The following is a 19,808-nucleotide window of genomic DNA, read 5'->3' as shown; positions in this document are numbered from 1 at the left end:
TACCAGTAAAGTGAAATCGATTACAGTATGTCTTGAGCAATTTGTTTTCTGGCTTTTGCTGTTTATTATCTCAAAAGAAATCTGAATGTTCATTACAAATTTATTTGAGCACATTTTCACATTCTTGGGGTGCACATTGAATTGTTGTCTTAGTGATGCTATGTATAGAAAAGATTATGCAAAAAAAAAAAAAAAAAAAAAAAAACAAGACTTTCATATCATGTTTTAAAACACTCATGAATAGTTTGACACTATTATACTGTATCCTTGTTTGTTAGATTTCATGTGTTGTTTATTGATAAGACAACATTCAGAGTTATTTAAGGCACCTGAAGATTAAATGTAATTTTAGAAAATATATTCACAAATTATTTCGACTTTTGTTTATTCTGCTTCAAAATGTAGCAAGAGTAAACATCAAGGCAAATGCCTTGGACAAGTGATCAGAGTTATAATAAAATGTCTAATAATTTCTTTGCAATGTCTGATGGGTTGGTAAGTCACATCTGGATCATATGTTGCTACCAGGGCTGTCACAATATATTAGATTTTCATGAAAAGCTTGAGCATCACTGGGCCATTCCCACAGGATTCCCATGAGTGCATCGACACCAGCATTTTTGCAACAGCCCAAGTTGTTACCGAAATAAATTTGTGCCAATGTGTGAGAACCAAATGTATTTAAATAAAATGCTTTATTGTCAAGTGTATGTAAAATGCTTCACTCTACCAAGGAAGAATTCAAAGATCCAGTGCCTGAAACTGTCAACAATCAACACTCCAATATTTGGTGGAACCACCACTGAATACTACTGTTGTATGGAGATTGAGCCAAACTACTTACATACCAATAATTGGGGCCACTGCAATACTATGATATGCATACTAATGACTGTTTTTGTGCGTTAAATTTAGCTTTACACATTTTCTAGAAAAATATTGTTGGAACCATGCAATCTCAGAGGGAAACAATTCAAGCTTCAAACTGAAAAATGAGAAAAGGGGGCGTATTTACCCCACATTCTAGAGAAAATGGTAAAAATTTGAGCCACATAATCATGAAAGATTACAGTATCATGTTGTGGACATCAGCAATTTGTGACAGAAGCAACACAACTCTAGAGGTTTGTGACATGTAGGTAAATTATTTCCTAATGTCCTTTGGCAATCTCTTAAATAAGCACACGTCTTCAAATTATGTGTCATATCTCAAATCAGAAACACAGATGGTCCATCTCACTGATGCTAATGAGGCAGCGAGTGACTGGGTGAAGAACAAAGTGCAGACGAGTCTCCCGCTCAAACAGCTACTTTGGTGTGAAGCAGGCTCAGGAGGCGGACTGAGGGCGAAGGAAAGGAAAGGCACACGGTTGGTTTCCTCCATCATGTCTTCACTCCTGCAGCTTGAACTGGAACGAGTTGGTGCTCCACTTGTTCGTGTCGCAGTCGAGCATGTTGCGCTCCGTGAAGGTCACGTTCCCTTCTGCATCTATGAGGATTATTGTATTGGTCCTGTATGGACAGGGACACACACAAAGAAAAAAAAAAAAAAAAAAAAAAACATTCATATTACCACACGAGGAGGACGAGGAGGAGGCGGGGTAAAGATAGCATAATGGTCACATTTCCACATTTGAATTATTCATCCAAACTTCCTTATCAACAGACAGCAGCCAGTTGCAAACAGCTCCTTGGTAAAAGTGTGCTTTGATGGCTTTGGCAAGGACTAACCTGCTGACCTTTAGGTTACAGGAGAGGCTCTGTATTCACTAACCCACCGTGGCGTCACGGTGCAGGCGATCCCCTTTCAATTCCTCACAGTGGAAGATTGATTACCTTGCAGCTTGGTGTGTATCAAGAGATCTCTGGTTTCTGCAGTGCTGCAGCTTTAGTGTGGGGTTGCCCGTCACAACGGGGGGAAGACAAAAGGAGGGAGATGGGGGCGAGAGATGTGGAGACACCTACCTTGTGCCATAAACAGGGGAGCGAACACACACGGCTGAAAGAGCTTGGACCATGGACTTGCTGTAACCGTCACCCTGACTCTCCTGAACGGGATCAGGTGTGTTCCTGGTGAATTAAACCACAGCAGAGCTCTTTAGGGAAAGTTTTCACACACACACGTCACTTTTGACACATCCTCCTCATCCGCTCATTTACCCTGTTTACTCTCAGATGATGGAGGTTTAATTTCAAGCTTGAATTTCTTGCAGTAACATGCAGAAGTTTAATCTTGGTTTGTTTCAAAATATGCTAAAAAGAGCTACTTTACATGCAAACGAGTCAAAGCAAAAATCAACTCAACTGAACAGAAACAGCACTGATTTGCCAAATTAACCCAAACATCTGTCCCAACTATCTAGAGGCAATATACATGCAACACAATACGAGCGTAGAACCTAAATTGGTTTGAAGGTGAACGCGTGTGGCTTCCTGCCTCTCTGTGTTGGACTGTGAGTTTTTCCAGGAAGCACCTTGCCCGTTCCAGGAATGACCTGGGATCGGCCTGTGTGCTACTGCAAGCAAGTCAGAGCTCCTGGCACCAGCTTCAGGTATTTCTTCAATAAAGAATAATACGTCTTGTCACTCACAGTTCTTCATTACTGAGGACCGTGAGCAGCTCCTGCACCAGTCCATCTCGGGACAGGGTCTGGTCACTGACCACGCTGCTGAAGTGACGTTTACCCTGCAGCAGTTTCCTCCACGGCGTGTCCAGCAGCGAGTTACTTAAACCATAGATTCCTGCTAGGGGATACATTAAAAAAAAAAAGACAACAAATACACACTATTAAGTTGTGTCTGTGTGCTTTTTGTGACACAATCAGGGACCAATATCAACACAGACATGTCAGACCAATGTGGACGGGGAGGGGCGAAATGCGAAATGAATGGTTGCTGTAGAAACCAAAATAAAAAACACAGACCTGGATTGAGACGGATGGGTTCAGGGCTGCCTCTGTTTCCATAGTAACACACAATGTCTTGTTTGGCTCTGGATGGGACACAGCAAGATTAGAAAATTAGACAACGCATTTAGTGATGATTAAACTTGTTTATGTCTAATTATGAGTGCTGTGCGGAGAATCGCAATAATGATGTCTTAAATTAAACAGCAGAAGATGGAACGATGTTCAAAGGCACACTGCTCAGGGGAACATGTAAAATGAGAGCTGAAGGTGAAAAGAGAATCTCAACAGGGCACCATACCGTTTTCTTTAATGATTGATTAGTTTTTCAGGCAAGGAGGAGAGAATCTAAGACTCTTTTATTCAAGAGGACAATTCAAATGGGAAATTACCAGAAATCTTACCATAATTGCAGAATGTAAATGTTTTCCTAACAGGAGAAGTGGGGAAAATTAGGGCTTCAGAGTACAAATTAGAGCGACAAACACCTTTGACTATAACGAAAGCATTTAGTTATACTGTTAGATCTCCTTGCACAGTCCTCAGTTCGAGGGAAATTATTCAGTCTGAAAAATCTATCTGACATCAAGGGCATCTGTCATGCCTTTGGTACAGGAGAGTGAATAATAAATCATGACCAAATCCTTTGAACCAGTAGGGGGAATGAATTTTTTGATGTCAATTTTATGACAGCCCTACAAGTGGCATCACTCAATCTGAAATGTGGTGCAACACTGCTTCAACATCCAACTTGGAAAGTTTCCCAGTGAGGAGCAGCTATAAAGGGACAGGATATGCTGCTGGGCTTTGACTTCTGGAACTAAAATGCAGCGGGTAGTTTTAAAAGCTCAAATAGAGAGACCGAACAGGAGGTGTGCCCCAGGTCTAGTGCAGACATTAGGGAAGTGGAATGTGTTGTACATAGATCCCTTCAATCGAGAGAACATATGTCACATTCAGAACAAAAACATGGAGTAATGCGAAGATCAAAGGAGCATTAACTGATAAATATTCAGATCAGTGACCCAAACCCATTTTAAATCAACCCAATGCAATCTGCATGGGGCCAGAGCAGTGAAGTGCAATATAAGAACTATATTAGGATTACAAAAGCCAGAAAGGTGAAACTCGCTCTCAGCGCTGCATCGTCGGTTCATTTCCACATCTCAGGCTTATCGAAATAGTGCGACCTCAAGTGGACAAGGTTGGAACAGCAGATCCTCCTACTGAAAGATTGCGGTCAGTGTTTTTTAGCGCGGCCTCACCGCAGCAGGACGGTTAGGTCATGGGTTCAAATCCAGGCATGTTTGTCCCTTTCCCCGCCCCAGGTAGTGCGGTTTCCACTCCTGACCTGTTGAACCATCCAGGCTGGAATTCAGCCTCCTTCCAGCTGTTTTTGGCCAACGAGTCAGATATTTCAAACCCCCAATTTAAATAACCAAATCAAAAGTTTGGTTGGTTTAAAGTTACAGCGATACAAAGAAATTAATGGCTACGAATATCAATTTCACTTTATTTCATAGAGGCATAGAGGTTAGGGAAGTATGTTTGTAACCAAAGGTTTGCTGGTTAAAATCCACTGCAGCGGGATTCCTGGAGACAGACCCTGAAAAACCTCGCTTTGCGTCAGGAAGATTAAATCAGATTACATGATCTGGGGACCTGGGAAGGGATCAGACAAAACTCACCCTCTCAATAACAATTTATTCTTAACTATTGTTGGAGACAAAAAAAATGATTTCTGAGCCAATTTTCAAAAATTTGCGTATAAATAAAAAGCAGGTAATTGTAGTTAGAGTTATGTGAGAACACCACAGCCGGCTCACCTGCTGGGTATTTTATTAGGAGCACATACTGTTAGATAACGTCTCGCTTCGCTTTAAAACAACAACAATCAAGCCCGCCTCATTTCGCGGCTCCAGGAAAACTATTCTGAAGCCCCGCTCCACGCTGACACGGTTGCGTAACATTACTTATTGAAGCTATGATGCTCATGATGAGAATTCAGCTCTATCAGATCTCCACCGGATTGAAATCTGGCGAGCGATGCCAACTGCAGTAAATGGAAGCAGCAATCGGGAAATAGCAAACCGCAGAGGTACACACATGGTCAGCGGCGAGACTCGGCCAGGCTGTGGTACCGAGACCATGATTGATGGTGTTAAATGTTTCCAGAAAACATCCCCACATCATTACACCACCACCACGACCGGAATGTGGTGCTGACAGGCCGGGCTGGCTGGGGCCGTGGATTCTGTGACATTACCATCTGCCGAGCCGAGCAGAAACCCACCTCTCTCCAGGATTTCTATTTCCTCTTTTCATAAACACTTGAATGTAAACCTGCAACTTTCATCAGCGTCCTGCTGAAGCCGTTTTACCGATTTCAGCTTTTCTACTGTCGTCAAGAGCATTTAAACATTTTCTCTTTGATTTCTTTGTTTAAAGTATTTTCTGAGCCTGACCACACTATCTCCATAAGGATTTATTCATTTAGGGTTGCTGGGTGCACTCTGGAACGGTCACTCGTCCTTCACAGGACAAACACACACTCACTCATTCACAGCATTAGGAAATTTAGTGTTACCATTTAACCTTAAACACATTCTTTGGACTGAGGGAGGAATAAATGAAAGAACAGTTGGAGAAAACCCAAACATGCTCAGGGAGAACCAGGAAACTCCACGCAGTAAGGACTCCATGTGGGGATCTTCTGTTTCTGAGAGTGCTAACCACTACACCACCACGCCACACTGCAACTCCCCCTCACGCCAAAGGAACATTAATAATCAATTAATAATAATACTTTATCAGAACATCAAACAATACATTGCCTTCACCAAAAGTAACTTTTGTGTGAATTTCATAAAAATGGTGAGGGAGAACTTAAATTTGGTGCATCTCACATAGATGTTATAAAAAATAATGCATTTTACCTTTTAGAGGGAAGCTAAAAAAACAGTGATTCTATCCATCTAGAAATTTGTTTAAACTCAGTTTAAAAGGACTTTTCCTATCTGCACTCATACACCATTTAACGTTTTTTTTAATTTGTGATTTTTGCGGTTTAATGTGATTTATGTTACAATAGCTCAAGATGTTTGAAGACCCTAGAAAAAAATAATACTTTTAATGGTATAACAGACCCAAGTTAACATTGAAACTCTATTTTAATGAAGGCAATGAGGTTCATTATCCGTTAATTTAACCCAGCTATATAAACATAATGATGTGGAGATGGAGTGTCAGTGTTCCTACGCTTGCATTTGACCATGAGAAGTAGATGTGAGCGGACTAATTAAAAAGATCTGATCCCATCTGCTTGGTCAGTTTATTATCTCCCTCGCTCTGTAATTCACACCACGCTTTACTCTGGATCTTGCTTCTTTTTTAACCTCAGCAAAAACACTGTGGGAGTAATCTGATGACACAGACTGATATGAGCAAACCTCACACACTGGGGCAGCGCGTTGCGTGTGTGTGTGTGTGTGTGTGTGTGAAGGCAGGAAAAAATATGTGGCTGAGCAGCTGCTGCAGAAACCTCCAAGCTGCCGGTTCACATTACACTATCTCCCTGACAAACAACAAATCCAAGACCTTAATAATGTTCCTGTGTTCTGCTTTTCTCCGCCTTTCAATGGTTTCTATGAACACAGTCAGCGCTGGCAAATGTTGACTCGGGTGATAGTCGTCACAGTAGCTCCTCAATGAGATCCAGATGGCACGGGAAGCTACGGGGAAATGAAAGAATTTGGAAAGCTTTCATTTGTTGTCAGCTCTACACAATGCCTGAAATCCTATTTTGATCTTGTGACCTGAACTCAACACTACTTGAAAAGTCTGGTGTGTGTGTGTGTGAGAGAGTACACACTGTGGCCTGTGATATGCATCAAACTGCCGGTGGTGGGAGCAGGAGGAAGATTTGTAGAGAGATAGCTCTATTTCTCCTCTCTGGAGCTGGCAGTGGTGTTGTGAGTCCCATCAGGTGTGTGGTGGGTTGATCTGGGCTGAGATGAGGGAGCAGCAGGGGGTGGAGACCACTGGGCAGAGCAGGAACCAATAGGGAAGAGTCAAAAAAACAGGCTTTTTCAGAGCCCAGGCAGAGAGGTAATCAGTATGCTGGCTGGGAGACGCTCTAATGAAGAGTCCTCTATGCCGAGGCTGGAGAGCAGTTTCCCCACCGCCAGCTGTGGCGTGGCTGCCCGGAGACGGCTGGACCGGCTTCCAGCGTTATCAGCTCAGAATGTCGATAGGCATGTTGCTCAGGTGCTCATATCTGTGCAGGTGCAGCCACACATGTCAGGCGCGGAGGGAGGGGAAGTTTAAATCTGTTTCTGAGGTAGCTCTATGGACGACAGTGCGGGTCTGTCAATCATTCAACCACAACCGAAACCAGCAAGAACCTACAACACGCACGACAATAGGTTAAACATGTTATGGAAATGGTAAAAACCAATGTGTGGAAAGGTAAACGGTACACCTGCTTCACTTTGATATATTCATGTATTGTCGTGACCATCCGAACAAACTATTATCTGGATAAATGTTTTACTAAAACAGGGGATCAACTGACATTTCATATCAGCATGAGATAAGCATTTTAATCATTTAATTTATTCATTGCGCTGATTTATGACTTGCTAATCTTGCAAACTAATCACAGTTGATTTAAAATTACAGATAATTAGCTATAGTTTTCATTAAGATGACCCCAGTGACACAACGAAATAACAGTTTGCAGATTTTTAAGAAAGTCAAATGACAGAACACATCTGCTTCCATTCCTAGCTTCTCCCAGCACAGAACAATCCTTTCGATTCTTGGATATAAGAATGCAGCAGCGTGGAGAGCGGCATTGTGCACTCAAACCACCTGCATGAGCCACGTGCATTAAAGCCACCGTGATAATAAAGTACGACTGTGAAAATTGCACAGTAGCCTGTGTAGAAACCTTCTTGCTGAGTCGGGATTGTGGAATTCATGTTAATTTATATGCTATAAAACACATAATGCATTCATGAAGTAGACTTTTCAAAACGAAACAGTGTGCTGCCTTGAAGCGCCAACTAAATTTCCAAAAGTTAAGGGATAAAATGAGCAGATTCACAATTTCAGTCCATAATATTTGTGGTAATTTTTAGACATTCTGACAGAGTCCATGAACAATGGAGGGTTTTTTTCACTGTTGAACCACAGCAAGTCATTTTTCAGTTGTACTAGAGAATGTGATTTCCCCACAGGTGACGTTGCAGGTCCTTGAGAATGCAAACATTGGCAGCTCTTTAAAATGTTGAGAGTTCATCTACCCCTGATACCGTGGAATGTGCATTTCAGCTCTGCTGCTGTTTCTTTTTTTCTTTTTTCCAGATTGAACAAGCTGCTGCCAAGAAATACAACACATGGTTTGAGGCAATACAACTGAACCACTTTCTACAGTTGTTTTTGTAAAACAGCCACATTCTGTTTGACTGAAAGCGCATAAAAGGAAGCATTTCTTTGCAGGCGAACATCAGAGGAGATATTCATTAAAATGGATCATCTCTGGGCATTGGCTTTAAAGCACGAGTGACTTAAAGCGGGATCGGAAACCAAAGCTATGGAAGAGTCAGGGAAAATGTTGGCTGCAGAGCCTCGAGAGAGCCGAGCTGAGAATATGGGAGACGGAAATTTGAATATATATGACACGAGCTCGGTACATGTTCCAGTAACTGGACGGGAGTCAGTGACTAAATCACACTTCATATAAATTCACCCACGTCTGGTTATATATTATTCATCGAGGTGGATCTGGTGAGACAAAAGTTAAAAAGTCACAATGCATTAATGATGAAAACATTTTGTACGTTAACAGTACAAGCTTCTGCCTGCATGCATATCAATTATATTGATAATACTTTAGAAAGAGCTCAGGTGGGGAGAGAATGCTTGAAAATGGCAAACGCATTCTGGCTTCCAATCATAAATCATGGCTCTTGTTTGGGATGAATAAAAAAAAAAAAAAAAACTCCTCTAAATATGATATAGAGCTTCTCGCTATCCACCAGATGTAGTTATTGATCCAGAAAGAAACTAGATGCTTTATTTCCTCGGGGCTGCTAGACACACCACAGTGGGAAACAAACAGGCCGGTAATGACTGTGTTTATTAAGAAGATGAAGGCTGGCTTTTTGTCGCACGGTGTCACCCGTATCTGCAGCGAACGCGGCGCCCATCAGATGGGTATCTGAGGGGAAAACATATGCTGTGCTTTCACAGCGTGAGGCCGCCTCATTTTAGCGCCACTGCAAGACAGAAAGCATTATCATTACACAAACACGTGTTCCCTTTTCACCGTGCCGCTGTCCTGCGAGCCTCGAGTGGCGCCTTATTGACTCGTCAGAGGAAAATGCAATTTGGACTGTGCCAAAGACGCTGAGCGTCCTGATGGCTTCAGTGCACCATTAAAAAAAAAGGTAATTTAGTGGTTTAGCTGAAGTTTCTTCAGCACAGAAGAAAGCTGCACAGACTTGTTGATTTACACACTAAAGTGTGAAAAATTCATTGCAGCTGACAGTTACTGCAAAAGGACATGGAGTTACTCGACTAGATATTAAGAAAAAGGTGGTTAGATGGGAATTAGACCTGACTTAGTAACTTTCCTAAAGCTGCTATATTGTCTTTATAAACCTACAGCAGCAAACACGTCTGATTGAAGTGAGACACCGTTTTTCCAGAGGGTTCAGTTCACCTCACGGACCGCAGATACGGGAAAATGAGAAATCTTTCATGCTGCATCCGGAGTATGACCTCGGGGGGGATATGAGAGTAATGGAGTGAAATCGTAACAAAGCTGCTACTCACTGGAGACCAAAGCAACGGCGATCAATCGGCAGGGTGTGGTGAGGCAGGAGCTTCATTTGTTTCCACTTTCAACAGAAGTGTGGACATTTTCAAAGAAAAACTTTAAAGTTTGAGTGTAAAGGTTATTATGGCTCTATTTTACCGGTCTGGGCTGTATTTTTCGCATAAACTAAACTGGGTTTGGCACCCCCGTCTTACAGTAACACCACCGTTGGCACATTTTCCAGCACACTGGTTCTCTGGGACTGGCTCCAGCTCCCCGCGACTCTGACTGCGACCGTTTGCACATCGAAACTGACCCATTAGGCCAAACTCTGAAAACACGACGGAGTCTGTGAAGCAGCAGCTGTAAATAGAGGAATGAATGAAGCTCGAACAGGCAGAATAAAAGTCATTTCTACCCTTTAGTCAAGTGTGCTTGCTTTGTGTCGGCTTCTCTACCTGACATAAATAAGATGCTCGAGTAAGAAAAACACTGTGCATCAAGAGTTTCTGTTATACAACGATAAAGCTGTCAGATTGGAATAAACAGCAGCTACACTGGTCTAAAATAAGTCGCAACGTGAAGACAAACTTTTTCGATGCTCCTAATGATACCATTTTGTCATATGTTTATAGATTTTCGACAACTATGTCAGATTTGAGGATGTAATCAGCTTCATTTTTGCCAAATGCCGGTTGGTTGTCAAGCAGAAGTTTTTTTTTTCTTGTTCTCTTGTAGCATTATGAAAGAAAACATAAATCTAACCTCTGTCCTGCTTGCCCGTGTGTGTGGGCTCCGCAGCCAAACAAGGTTATGCCAGAATGAAGTAACAGTCTCATCCTACGCGTTTCACCCAATCGTACTTCCACAACTCAGACTAGAAACACACGGCTGGATCCAAAACAATGCAGCTTCTTTATTTTATTTTATTTTTTGCTGGGACTGGAGGTCAGTGACCTGCCTGTAGATTCGGCTTCAGTCTTTTAGAATTACATCACGCATGTAGGCAGCAGGTTCTCTTTTCACAAGGCGACTGAAATCTGAAGACTAAACCACAGATGCCCTTTTAAAGCGACTCGGATGAATAATTTAGCAGGCCACAGTTGATAAAAGCTGTCAGATAATTGTGATTTCAACCTCTTTCTGGAACGCTTCGGTAAATAGCAACCCATCCATCATACTGGCAGAAATGATTAGTCGGCATTTTAGTTTCTAGAAGTCATTATTGGAGCCTAATGCAGCGGAAAACTAAAATATCTCACTAACCCAAGAGTGACGTTAACAAGAGCAAAAGAAGAGATGCAGAGGTTCAAGAGAATCCCGCTGGGAGGAGATGCTGCTTGAAGGGATGTAACCAGGGAACACAGTTTATTACACCAGGTTCCTCTGTGGAAACCCTGATCTTCCTCCTCCTCCCCCGCTGGGGAAACATCCTGAACACCGCACCTGAACCTTCACCTCTGCCTGGCACAAACCAAGACCCGTTTTCATGCCAATTGTCTACAGGGCCTCAACATTACAGAAACTGATACCACTTTGATTGTTTCTCTCTGCACCAGGTCACTAGATTAAGGCTGGTGAAGCAGAAGAGGGAAGAAAGAAGAAGCCTTGAGTTGTTGTTTATGTTTTAGGACTTTAGACAAGTTTTCATTCTCATAACCAAATCTCAGCGTGAACACTCACTGCCGGTCCGCTCGGGGAGATTTCATCACGTCTTTCACTCACTTGAACTCGGCTGTGATGAGGTTAAAACCATTGTAGAGGTGGCCTTCTGTCGACACCTTCTTCAGGTACGAGTAGCTGTCGATATCCTTCTCTGTCAGGTAGTTAGACACCAGAAATCCTGCAAAGACAGAATAAAAAAAAGCTCTAAAAAGCCTCAAAGTCTGATTTCTCTCTCTCATCGCAGTGGATTACAACATAAAAAATAACAAGTGCATGTGTTTTCACATGTCAAAAAGAGGAATTTAGCCACATCTATCACTAACAATGTTGATAAAATGAAACAACAGTTGATTTATTGGTCAAAAAATGAAACATAAATACAGGAAGCTTGAACCCTCTTCGATCTATCAGCGCAAATACTTATGAGACATTTACGCACAAATAATCTGATAATGTTGGAATGAAGAGACCTAAATGAGACGTCACAGATTGAGATAAAAACAGCCTTTTAGTGCGGTAGATAATGGTACGTCATCAAGGCCGTTTCCAAGCAACTGAAAGCACAAGTTAACAATCCATGGAGGAGCCTTCCTGCAAAAGCGGCGCCATCGGTGGAGGAAGTGTGTTGCTTTATGTAATGTCAACAATGGATGCAGCGCACACATCAGCCGTGGATCCATCTCTTGACCCTGCTGCAGTGCATCCTGCATCATTCTGAACTGTGTTGACTGTCTGTGTTAACACGATGAATAGAAAGATGGCTTCTGTAATGTCCATTACGGCTGTAATTGTGTGTTTAATCCTATATTTCTGACTGAGTGAATTTCCACTGCCGTCTCACCTCTTCCCTGTGCTTCCGGGTTCGGACGTCCGTCCATGTAGTTGGTGATCGCCGCCAACTTGCCCCTCTTGCTGATCCCCAGCCACGATCCGCCTTCCTTTCCATACTCTTGGTCCAGACCTGTTGAACACAAAAACAGGACGACGTTCAGTAAACACAGCTCCAACGTGACCTCATAAAAAGTTGACCACACACTTCACTGTCTGAAGTTGAAAAAATGTGTTTCTCTTGACGATGCGTCGTGAAGAAGTGAGAAAGCGAGACATCCAATTACAAACTGTAATTATAACAGAACGGTTTGCAGCCGGTGGCTCTCAAGTCACCTCGCTACATTCGATTAACTCACTAAATTAACACAATGAGTCAGTTCAACTTGCAAAAATCCAAACAAGGACAAGTGACAATCATTTACAAAGGAGTGTTTGATTCAAATTAATTAGGGAAATAACATCTGCAGAAATTAAAAGACAAATTAATAGAACATCGAGGAAATTGAGCAGTTTTTTTCTACCATGGATATGTTTGTAGATTTCTTTAAAAGAAATTGATATTACTGAAAAACACAATGGCATCCAAATCCCATGCTAGACTCAGAAGAGGTGTAGCTCTGCAAGCCTCCTATGCTTCCTTGTGATCAATAAAGACTGGTCCCCTTACACTGACAGAGGCCAGGAGAGAAAAAGCCTCCTGGTCCCTTGGCGCTGGGGGGGAAAGTAATCCCGATCCCAGCGGGAGCTATCGCTTACTTCCTTTTTTGTCATGCTACGGCTCCTTCAGGGCTTTGCTGCTGCCCTTCCGCCCCCATGCCCGGCCGCCTTGCCCCCAGCTCCGCTGATAAGGCAGAGCCAGTTATTTCTGTCAGACTGCATAAAAACAGCCATCAATGAAGGGACCAGTAGTGGAGTCCTGACCCCTCCATTAGACGGGGGGGAAGGGAAACTGATGAACAATGAGACGATCTCCAAGTTTCCTCCTTTAGCAGGGAAATAAAAGATGACTGATTTCTCTGCTCAGCTATAATGTGTATTGAGCATCAGTCAACTAAATATGGTGCACTGCGTGTGAGGCCGTCCTGTGACAGACTGAAGGAGGTTTAAATAAAGAGTTGATGGAGACAGATTTCCCTTGATTACTGAAAGCCATTTAGCCGTGTCAAGCATGGCCTCAAGACTCAATCTCCTGCATTTCCACATCAGGGCATGGCTACTCATTTATAGTGTTCCATACTCTACTTATTCTTTACTGATGTTTTCTGAAGTCAGACTGTTCTGAACTCCTTCCTTCGCTGAAGCTCAAGCCCCGCATGATACTCATTATGCAAAAGTTCCAAAAAACAAGAAGTTAGTCTTTAATTTATGCTACCATCTCCTGCAAGCGGCAGAAACGCTGGGCGGAGAGCTGACCTGCTGCTGAGAACTGGACCAACTCACCGCTGAGGATCTCGCCGTTAGTCCCCCAGAAGTCTGCAGCTTTGGAAGGCCTGTTGTAGATCTCATCTCTGTTTGCAGCCAAAATCAGCCTGCAGAGATGAAACGAGGAAATCACTGGGTTGTTGGTTTGCATCTGACACCAAGAGAAGCCACTGCACTCCTCACTTATCTGTTAATGCACAGCACTCCACGGTGAACGGAGCAGGTCTTTACTATTCAGTCAGGTGTTTGCTACTGAGCAATTTCATTTTTTCAAGACTTAATACGGACCTCAAATGAGTCATGAGTATTTTATTCCAGAAACGAATACGACAAGATGCAGATGATACAAATGATGGAAGATATATCAGGAGGAGCGGGCGCTTTGATGACGGCCGAAAGGAGAGGGGATCAAAAGAGACGCGACAGACAAAAAGAAAAGTCTTAACAGGAGAGAGGGAGAAGAAAAGAAACTGTAGAAAGAGCTCATGATTGAAGTTAAAAGACTCTCATGTGCTTGTGAAATCAGCTTCGTGAAGCAGTTTGATCCAACTGATGTCTCATTTATTTTCTAATGTGATTTACATGTAGTTTGAATAACTACAACTGTTTTCCACACAATCTGTCAAGAAACCTGTATTTTCCCTTCCCTGTGGAACAGAATTAATATTAATCATACAATTGATAATAATTATATATTTCATTGTCAATTTTATCAACACACACAGTCCTATTTTTATGTCTTTAATTCCTCTGCCTGCAGATGAATCATCCATCACATTGTATTGGTAATGCTGCATGAAATCTGCACAGCGTTATTTCAAATCACAGAGGAGAGACGGAAAAACGCTCACTTCTATAGAATCATACCGGAAGAATTTTCCTGTTATTCGGTTTGCTGGATGATGCTGAAAATTGTATATGGAAAAGACATTGATTGCAATTCTGTGATTAATAAAAATCATATTTTTCCACAGAGAGTCACGCTGTTTGAGTACCATTAGTGAGCTTAACACTGACACCGACCAGAAGCTTGTGGCAAAACGCTTCAGTGAACGTTTGCTACGTTGTGTGAGCATCAGATACTGTGAGAATGATGTGATACCAACATGATCTCTGAAGGCTGTGACAATCTCACCCTCTGATAAGGAGCAAACATTTTATCAGCGTTTTACTAAAAAGTTAAAACTGGGTTACTTTTTATAGAAGTTATTTGCAGCTCTGTGCGTTGAAACACAGGGAAATGTGGGGCGGTCAGTCCTCAAGACTAACTAGTAATGTTCTAGTTGACTGAAGCAAGCAACCGTGAAAAAATAAAGATTCACTTTTCTCTCTTTAAATATCAAATGGCTTCATTTAAGTAGTGAAAAACGCCCTGCTTTAAAATAAAAAATCCCTGAATATAATAGAATTGAAACAAGTAATCCATCTCATCTGCGTCTTGCTTTGCAGAGCTGTGACAGCACAGTAACCTCCACAGGTGTTTTATCCTGCTCTAAATGTTCTTTATTTCACTGCCACAGCAAGGCTGCAACACAAAAAACATTTGCAGCTGCATCCAAGAGCAAACAGGACCAACAGAGTGAGATCTGATTTATACTAAATCCCCTCCAATGTGAGTCTGTCAGTCTCGAGCACAGGTTGCATGTCAGCTCATCATTGAACTTTGACCTGTGTTATTACTCTGCATGTCGCTCGGTAATGGCGCCGTTATGTTTACGGCCATTACCAACAAGTGAGTGCATTGTGACCCGTATCTAATGGAATACCAGCCATTTGTTTCTACACGTCGTTACCAGCAGGTCACTGCTGTCAAATGTGTAGCTAAGAAGCACAACACTACTTAGTGGCTGCTCTGCGAACCCGCGTTTGGCTTCTATTAGCCAACAATCCCAAAGCAACACACATATACAGCCTAATCCAGCCTGTCCTATCCAGTCGCTAAAAAAACACGCTGTTATTTTCCTGCTTGGAGGGAGAAAGGATGACTTTAGCATTGTGCCGCGTGACGCTCATGAGCAATTCCAGTGAGTAATGTTTAGTTCCTGGCTTTATGTTCTCCCTCAAATTCAAATTATTCTACCTTTATATACTTGGAGAAAAAAAATATTGAGATATGAACTAAACTAGACTAAACACTAGAGTGTGACCATCTGTCTGGGTTTGTTTGGTGATGGACTGGAGACCTGTTCAGGGAGTACCCTGCCCTTGTCCATACTAAGTAGTGGATAAAATAGTATGGAGGATGGATGAAATAGCTTTAAAGCAAACTACAAAGGCCAGAAAAAAAAAAGAAAAAGACCCCTTTGAAATGTATTGACCTTCACAATTAGTGTATATTCCTTCTTTGCCTGGCAAAGGCCGTCCTATTAATCTTTCAGGATGGAAGCTCGGATCCTGTTAAGAGCAAACAAATGAAACAAGCTGACCTGATCGGAGTCGACCTTGGTGCATCAAAGGCTAATGACAGCCTGTCCTCGTGTCACACTGTGAGCCACCACTGTTCCAAAAAACAAAGCTAACGCTAATGATGAGGCTCGCAGGAGAAAGCATCTGCTATCGGATCCTGGGGGGGAAACCCCATGTGAGTGGCTCAGATCACAGCAACCAGCCAGCCCACTTCATCAGAGGAGGGATGGTGGGGAGCTGAAATGTATCGAGGCTCATCAACATTCTACCCCGACTCCTCTTCTTCTTCTTTTCAGCCAATAACGGCTCACAGACCTGCATATTGAAGGATATCTATGATTCCCAACAGACCGTTCCTTCATTTTGGTGAGTGCCTGACATTTCTTCCAGCACTGCAGCTTGGGCAACACATTCTGCAATATAAGCAGGAAATTTGCAGTTAATCTATATATTGCTTTCAGAAAACTGTTTCCGTGACTCTTCATCTAAAGCATTTCATCTAAAGTTTGAGACATCGACATGAAAAAGTCAGAGTTTCGTCTGGTTAATGAGGACATCACCTGGCTGCATTAAAGTCAGCCTAATAAAGATGTAAACAGACTGCAGGTTGGATGATTTCAGGAAATTCCTTCAATGTCCAACAACTGCTTCTGCTCTCAGAACTGCCTTCATTCACAGTGGCACGAATTCAACAAGGTGCAGGAAAACATTCAGAATCTATACCTCTACATACCTGCTATTTCACAATGCTCCTATCACATCACACGTTCATCAACGGCCTGCACAGTCAAATGATGTGTATCTTTTTATTCATTGACTGATAACTCTCCAAAATTGTGTAATAGTATCAATGACATGCAGCTGACAAACTAGAAACAGTTGCAAGATGCTTCAAAGTTAAAATGAATAATGTTTTTAGCACCTAGATGCAAAGAATGAAGGGAGCTTTAAAGTCGCAGTGACACGTGACGCTTCCTCACAAAGTGCATCTAATGTTCTGGCTGGCGACTTTATGTCTTACATCCCATTACAATATTGCTTGTTTGTTTGCCGCTGTGTTCTTGTACCAAGCCAGAAAAGCAGCCTGAAGACTGGATGTAGAAACAGAAATCCCAGCATGTGGGTAATCAGTGAGTCATTCTCTCTGAACTCGAACCCATTTAACTCCCGCAGACACATTACTGTCGGCTTTTGCCGCGAGGGCTTTAATAACAACTCCTAATGAAACTTTATTCTTGCCTTCAATCCATTTCAGTCAAAGCAAGCTCCGCATCTCCTTTGATTTACACTTCTCTACAATAAAGGGAAACTACTACGAGTCGAAATATAACACCGCCTTAACCACGTTATGACACCTGACATTTCACCTCTCCCCAGGTTCAGGTCTGACTCAGTTCTCATAAAGCACCTCTGGTGTGATCTCCTTAGGTGAGGTCAAACTCCCAGAGGGAAGGACAGAGATGGACTATGGCCAGTCAAAGCGCTCGCTCTCGAGCTCTCGGGGGATTATAATAATCCGGGGATGCACATCCCACCGTAACTCACACTGACTGCTCATGGTGCACCGCTCTATGCTGACCACTGAAACAAGTTAGCATTCACCAGAGGGAAGGGCACATGGAGGTATTGAAAAGAATAAAATGGCGAGAGAGAGATCTGAGGAAAAGATGCAGTGTGGAAAACTAACTGTGGTGCTGGATTTTGTTGATATCCCTAAAAACCTAAGACCAAAACGTAAGTATTTCTCCTTGATATGCAGATAACAGAGTGACACTGTGTCACGATACTTCATTCAGGCACATTTGAGCAACCTGGATGTTATTTTCCAATCCAGGCAGTGGGCTTGCTGCCATGATTAGTTGAGTTGGGCCCAGCATATGTCTGATTTTTGTTTTTTGTCTTGAACTTTTGACTCCAAGAATGACAAATGACATATTCTGCAAATGTAAACTTTCAAAAGCTTTCAGAAGCCCGACCTGCTCCTTTTACCAAAGTCTTCAGTGCGTATTTGCCTGTGCAACAGGTTGTATGACACTGCTTCAACCTCCATGTGCCACAGAGCATGTCTAAATGAAATGACAGTTAATAGCTGTACCTGTAGGCATTCTTGGATGCCGGCCGGGGGTCAAACTTGAAGAAAATTATACACATGGATGTACAGTAGGTTGATCACAGAGGCTTCACTTATTTTACATCCACCTTTTGTCATATCTGAAAAACAAAGGACAGAAAACATTGTGAAAGTGTTGAAAGTGTGATATTTTTGCAATGTAGTAGAGTGGCGCATGTGAGGCTGCTTTCTACAGTTTCATACATATTGAGAAAAGTTTTGATAAAAGTCTGTAAACAGAAACCATAAGCCCAGAGAGTAAAATAAAGCTCTTGATACAGACAAATCAAAATGTAAACCTTCAACTACAAAGAGATCCATACTTACAATGTGTGCTGGTCTGCAGTACAAACACGGTGATGATCCAGAGTGCATGCTGTAACCACAGTGACAATGACAGGCGTCAGGTCCAACATGTCATCAGCTTATCACCTTTATCATAGCGGGGAAATGCAGTGAGTGCAAAGGTAAATTAAACTCAGACATGATGTCATGGTATTTCATGACCTGCTTCGTCAGCAATAATAACCATCTGATAATACTAAGCTGCCGGGGTGCAACGAGTGACCCACACCGTTAACTACTGAATAACTGTGCAGGCAGGCGACACGGGAGCAAGACTGCCATATAGCGTCTACGTCTTTGTAGAGTCCTGCCTCACAGAGCAAACACTGCAGAAGTGACCAAATTTTAGACATTGTTCTTTGAGCGGTGACCGTCAGCAGAATTTAACGTATCACTTGCTAACGTTAGCATTGCTACCGTCATTGAGACGAACCCAGACGACTTCAGTCACCTACCTAAATTTAGACGGTCACGGCAAAATGGACTGCAAATATGACGTTGTTTAGTTACTGTTATGCCGGTCGTCCTTCTCCTGCCTGTGTATTCGCAGCAGCTCGAACACACTGCTCCTTCACACTTGCTGTTGACAAAGGAAGTCCCAGCAGAGAGTTACTTCGATTTATGTCTTCCGACCGCGTCGCGTAATGCTGCCTCAGTGTTGCTTGCTAACTCCGCCTTCCTCAGTGCTCGCTGACGAACAAATCGAGTGCTCATTCTAACGGCTCGCTCTGATTGGTGGATTCACCAGGAAGCAGCAGAAAGCTGCCTGTAAACAGGAAGTCGCATTTACAGATATTTGTAGTTCTGTTCAAAACGGAAACATGCCATAGAAAAATGAAGCGTTGAACAAATAATTAACTTGTCAAGTCCATAAAAATGCAGCGAACATTTTGACTGAAATAACCTTTTGAATGAATTTCTTTTTTTCTTCAAAAATGCACAAAACATGATGTCCATCTCGGGCAATATTAATAGAGTGAAAGCTGGTTATCTGTCAAAGCTCATCAGGAAGAAGTTTCCTCAGTGTTCCCAGAGTCAGAGCAAGCAAGGTGAAGCAGCTTGTAGTTTTTCACCTGTGGAACAAACTCCATGAACACCTGGGGACTACTGGAACACATTTGTTCAAATAAGATAATAAAACATTATTATTTATTCAGGATTTCCAAGAAACAATGTATTTTACTTATTTTATTTTAGTAAAGTTTTTACTTTATTCATTCTCCTTTTATGACTTTCCTAATTGCCTCATTTTAATGGATTTCCTTTATTTCCTTGTAAAGCACTGCTCATCACCTTGTGT

General features: G+C 42.3%; 1 protein-coding gene across 3 annotated transcripts; it reads right to left on the bottom strand.

Moving 5' to 3' along the window:
* Positions 1-676: 676 nt before the first annotated feature.
* Positions 677-19,131, bottom strand: tango2 (transport and golgi organization 2 homolog (Drosophila)). Of its 3 annotated transcripts, none has more exons than XM_030105663.1 (10): positions 18,964-19,131; positions 18,491-18,539; positions 18,149-18,264; positions 13,666-13,754; positions 12,236-12,355; positions 11,455-11,572; positions 2,925-2,992; positions 2,592-2,745; positions 1,966-2,070; positions 677-1,512 (listed from the first exon to the last, which is right to left on the bottom strand). In XM_030105663.1, the coding sequence occupies exons 3-10, from the start codon at positions 18,202-18,204 to the stop codon at positions 1,392-1,394; spliced, it is 831 nt and encodes a 276-aa protein (XP_029961523.1). In that variant the 5' UTR covers positions 18,205-18,264; positions 18,491-18,539; positions 18,964-19,131; the 3' UTR covers positions 677-1,391. The 3 variants fall into 3 exon arrangements, with proteins under 3 accessions (XP_029961523.1, XP_029961526.1, XP_029961524.1); XM_030105666.1 differs by having other exon boundaries at positions 2,592-2,742; positions 18,964-19,130; XM_030105664.1 differs by having other exon boundaries at positions 19,019-19,079.
* Between the last annotated feature and the right edge of the window lie 677 nt (positions 19,132-19,808).

This window comes from Salarias fasciatus, chromosome 12 (genome assembly GCF_902148845.1).
Source record: "Salarias fasciatus chromosome 12, fSalaFa1.1, whole genome shotgun sequence".
NCBI lineage: Eukaryota > Metazoa > Chordata > Actinopteri > Blenniiformes > Blenniidae > Salarias > Salarias fasciatus.
Note: the sequence above shows the minus strand (reverse complement) of the source record. Positions and strands in the feature narration are given on the sequence as shown.

Excerpts from the sequence above, each read along its gene's own strand:
- tango2 (XM_030105663.1), bottom strand. The coding sequence starts at position 18,204 with ATGTGTATAATTTTCTTCAAGTTTGACCCCCGGCCGGCATCCAAGAAT. Across the intron at positions 11,573-12,235 it reads CCCGGAAGCACAGGGAAGAG|GATTTCTGGTGTCTAACTAC; the intron begins GTGAGACGGCAG and ends CTGTCTTTGCAG. Across the intron at positions 2,071-2,591 it reads GTCCTCAGTAATGAAGAACT|GAACACACCTGATCCCGTTC; the intron begins GTGAGTGACAAG and ends TTAATTCACCAG.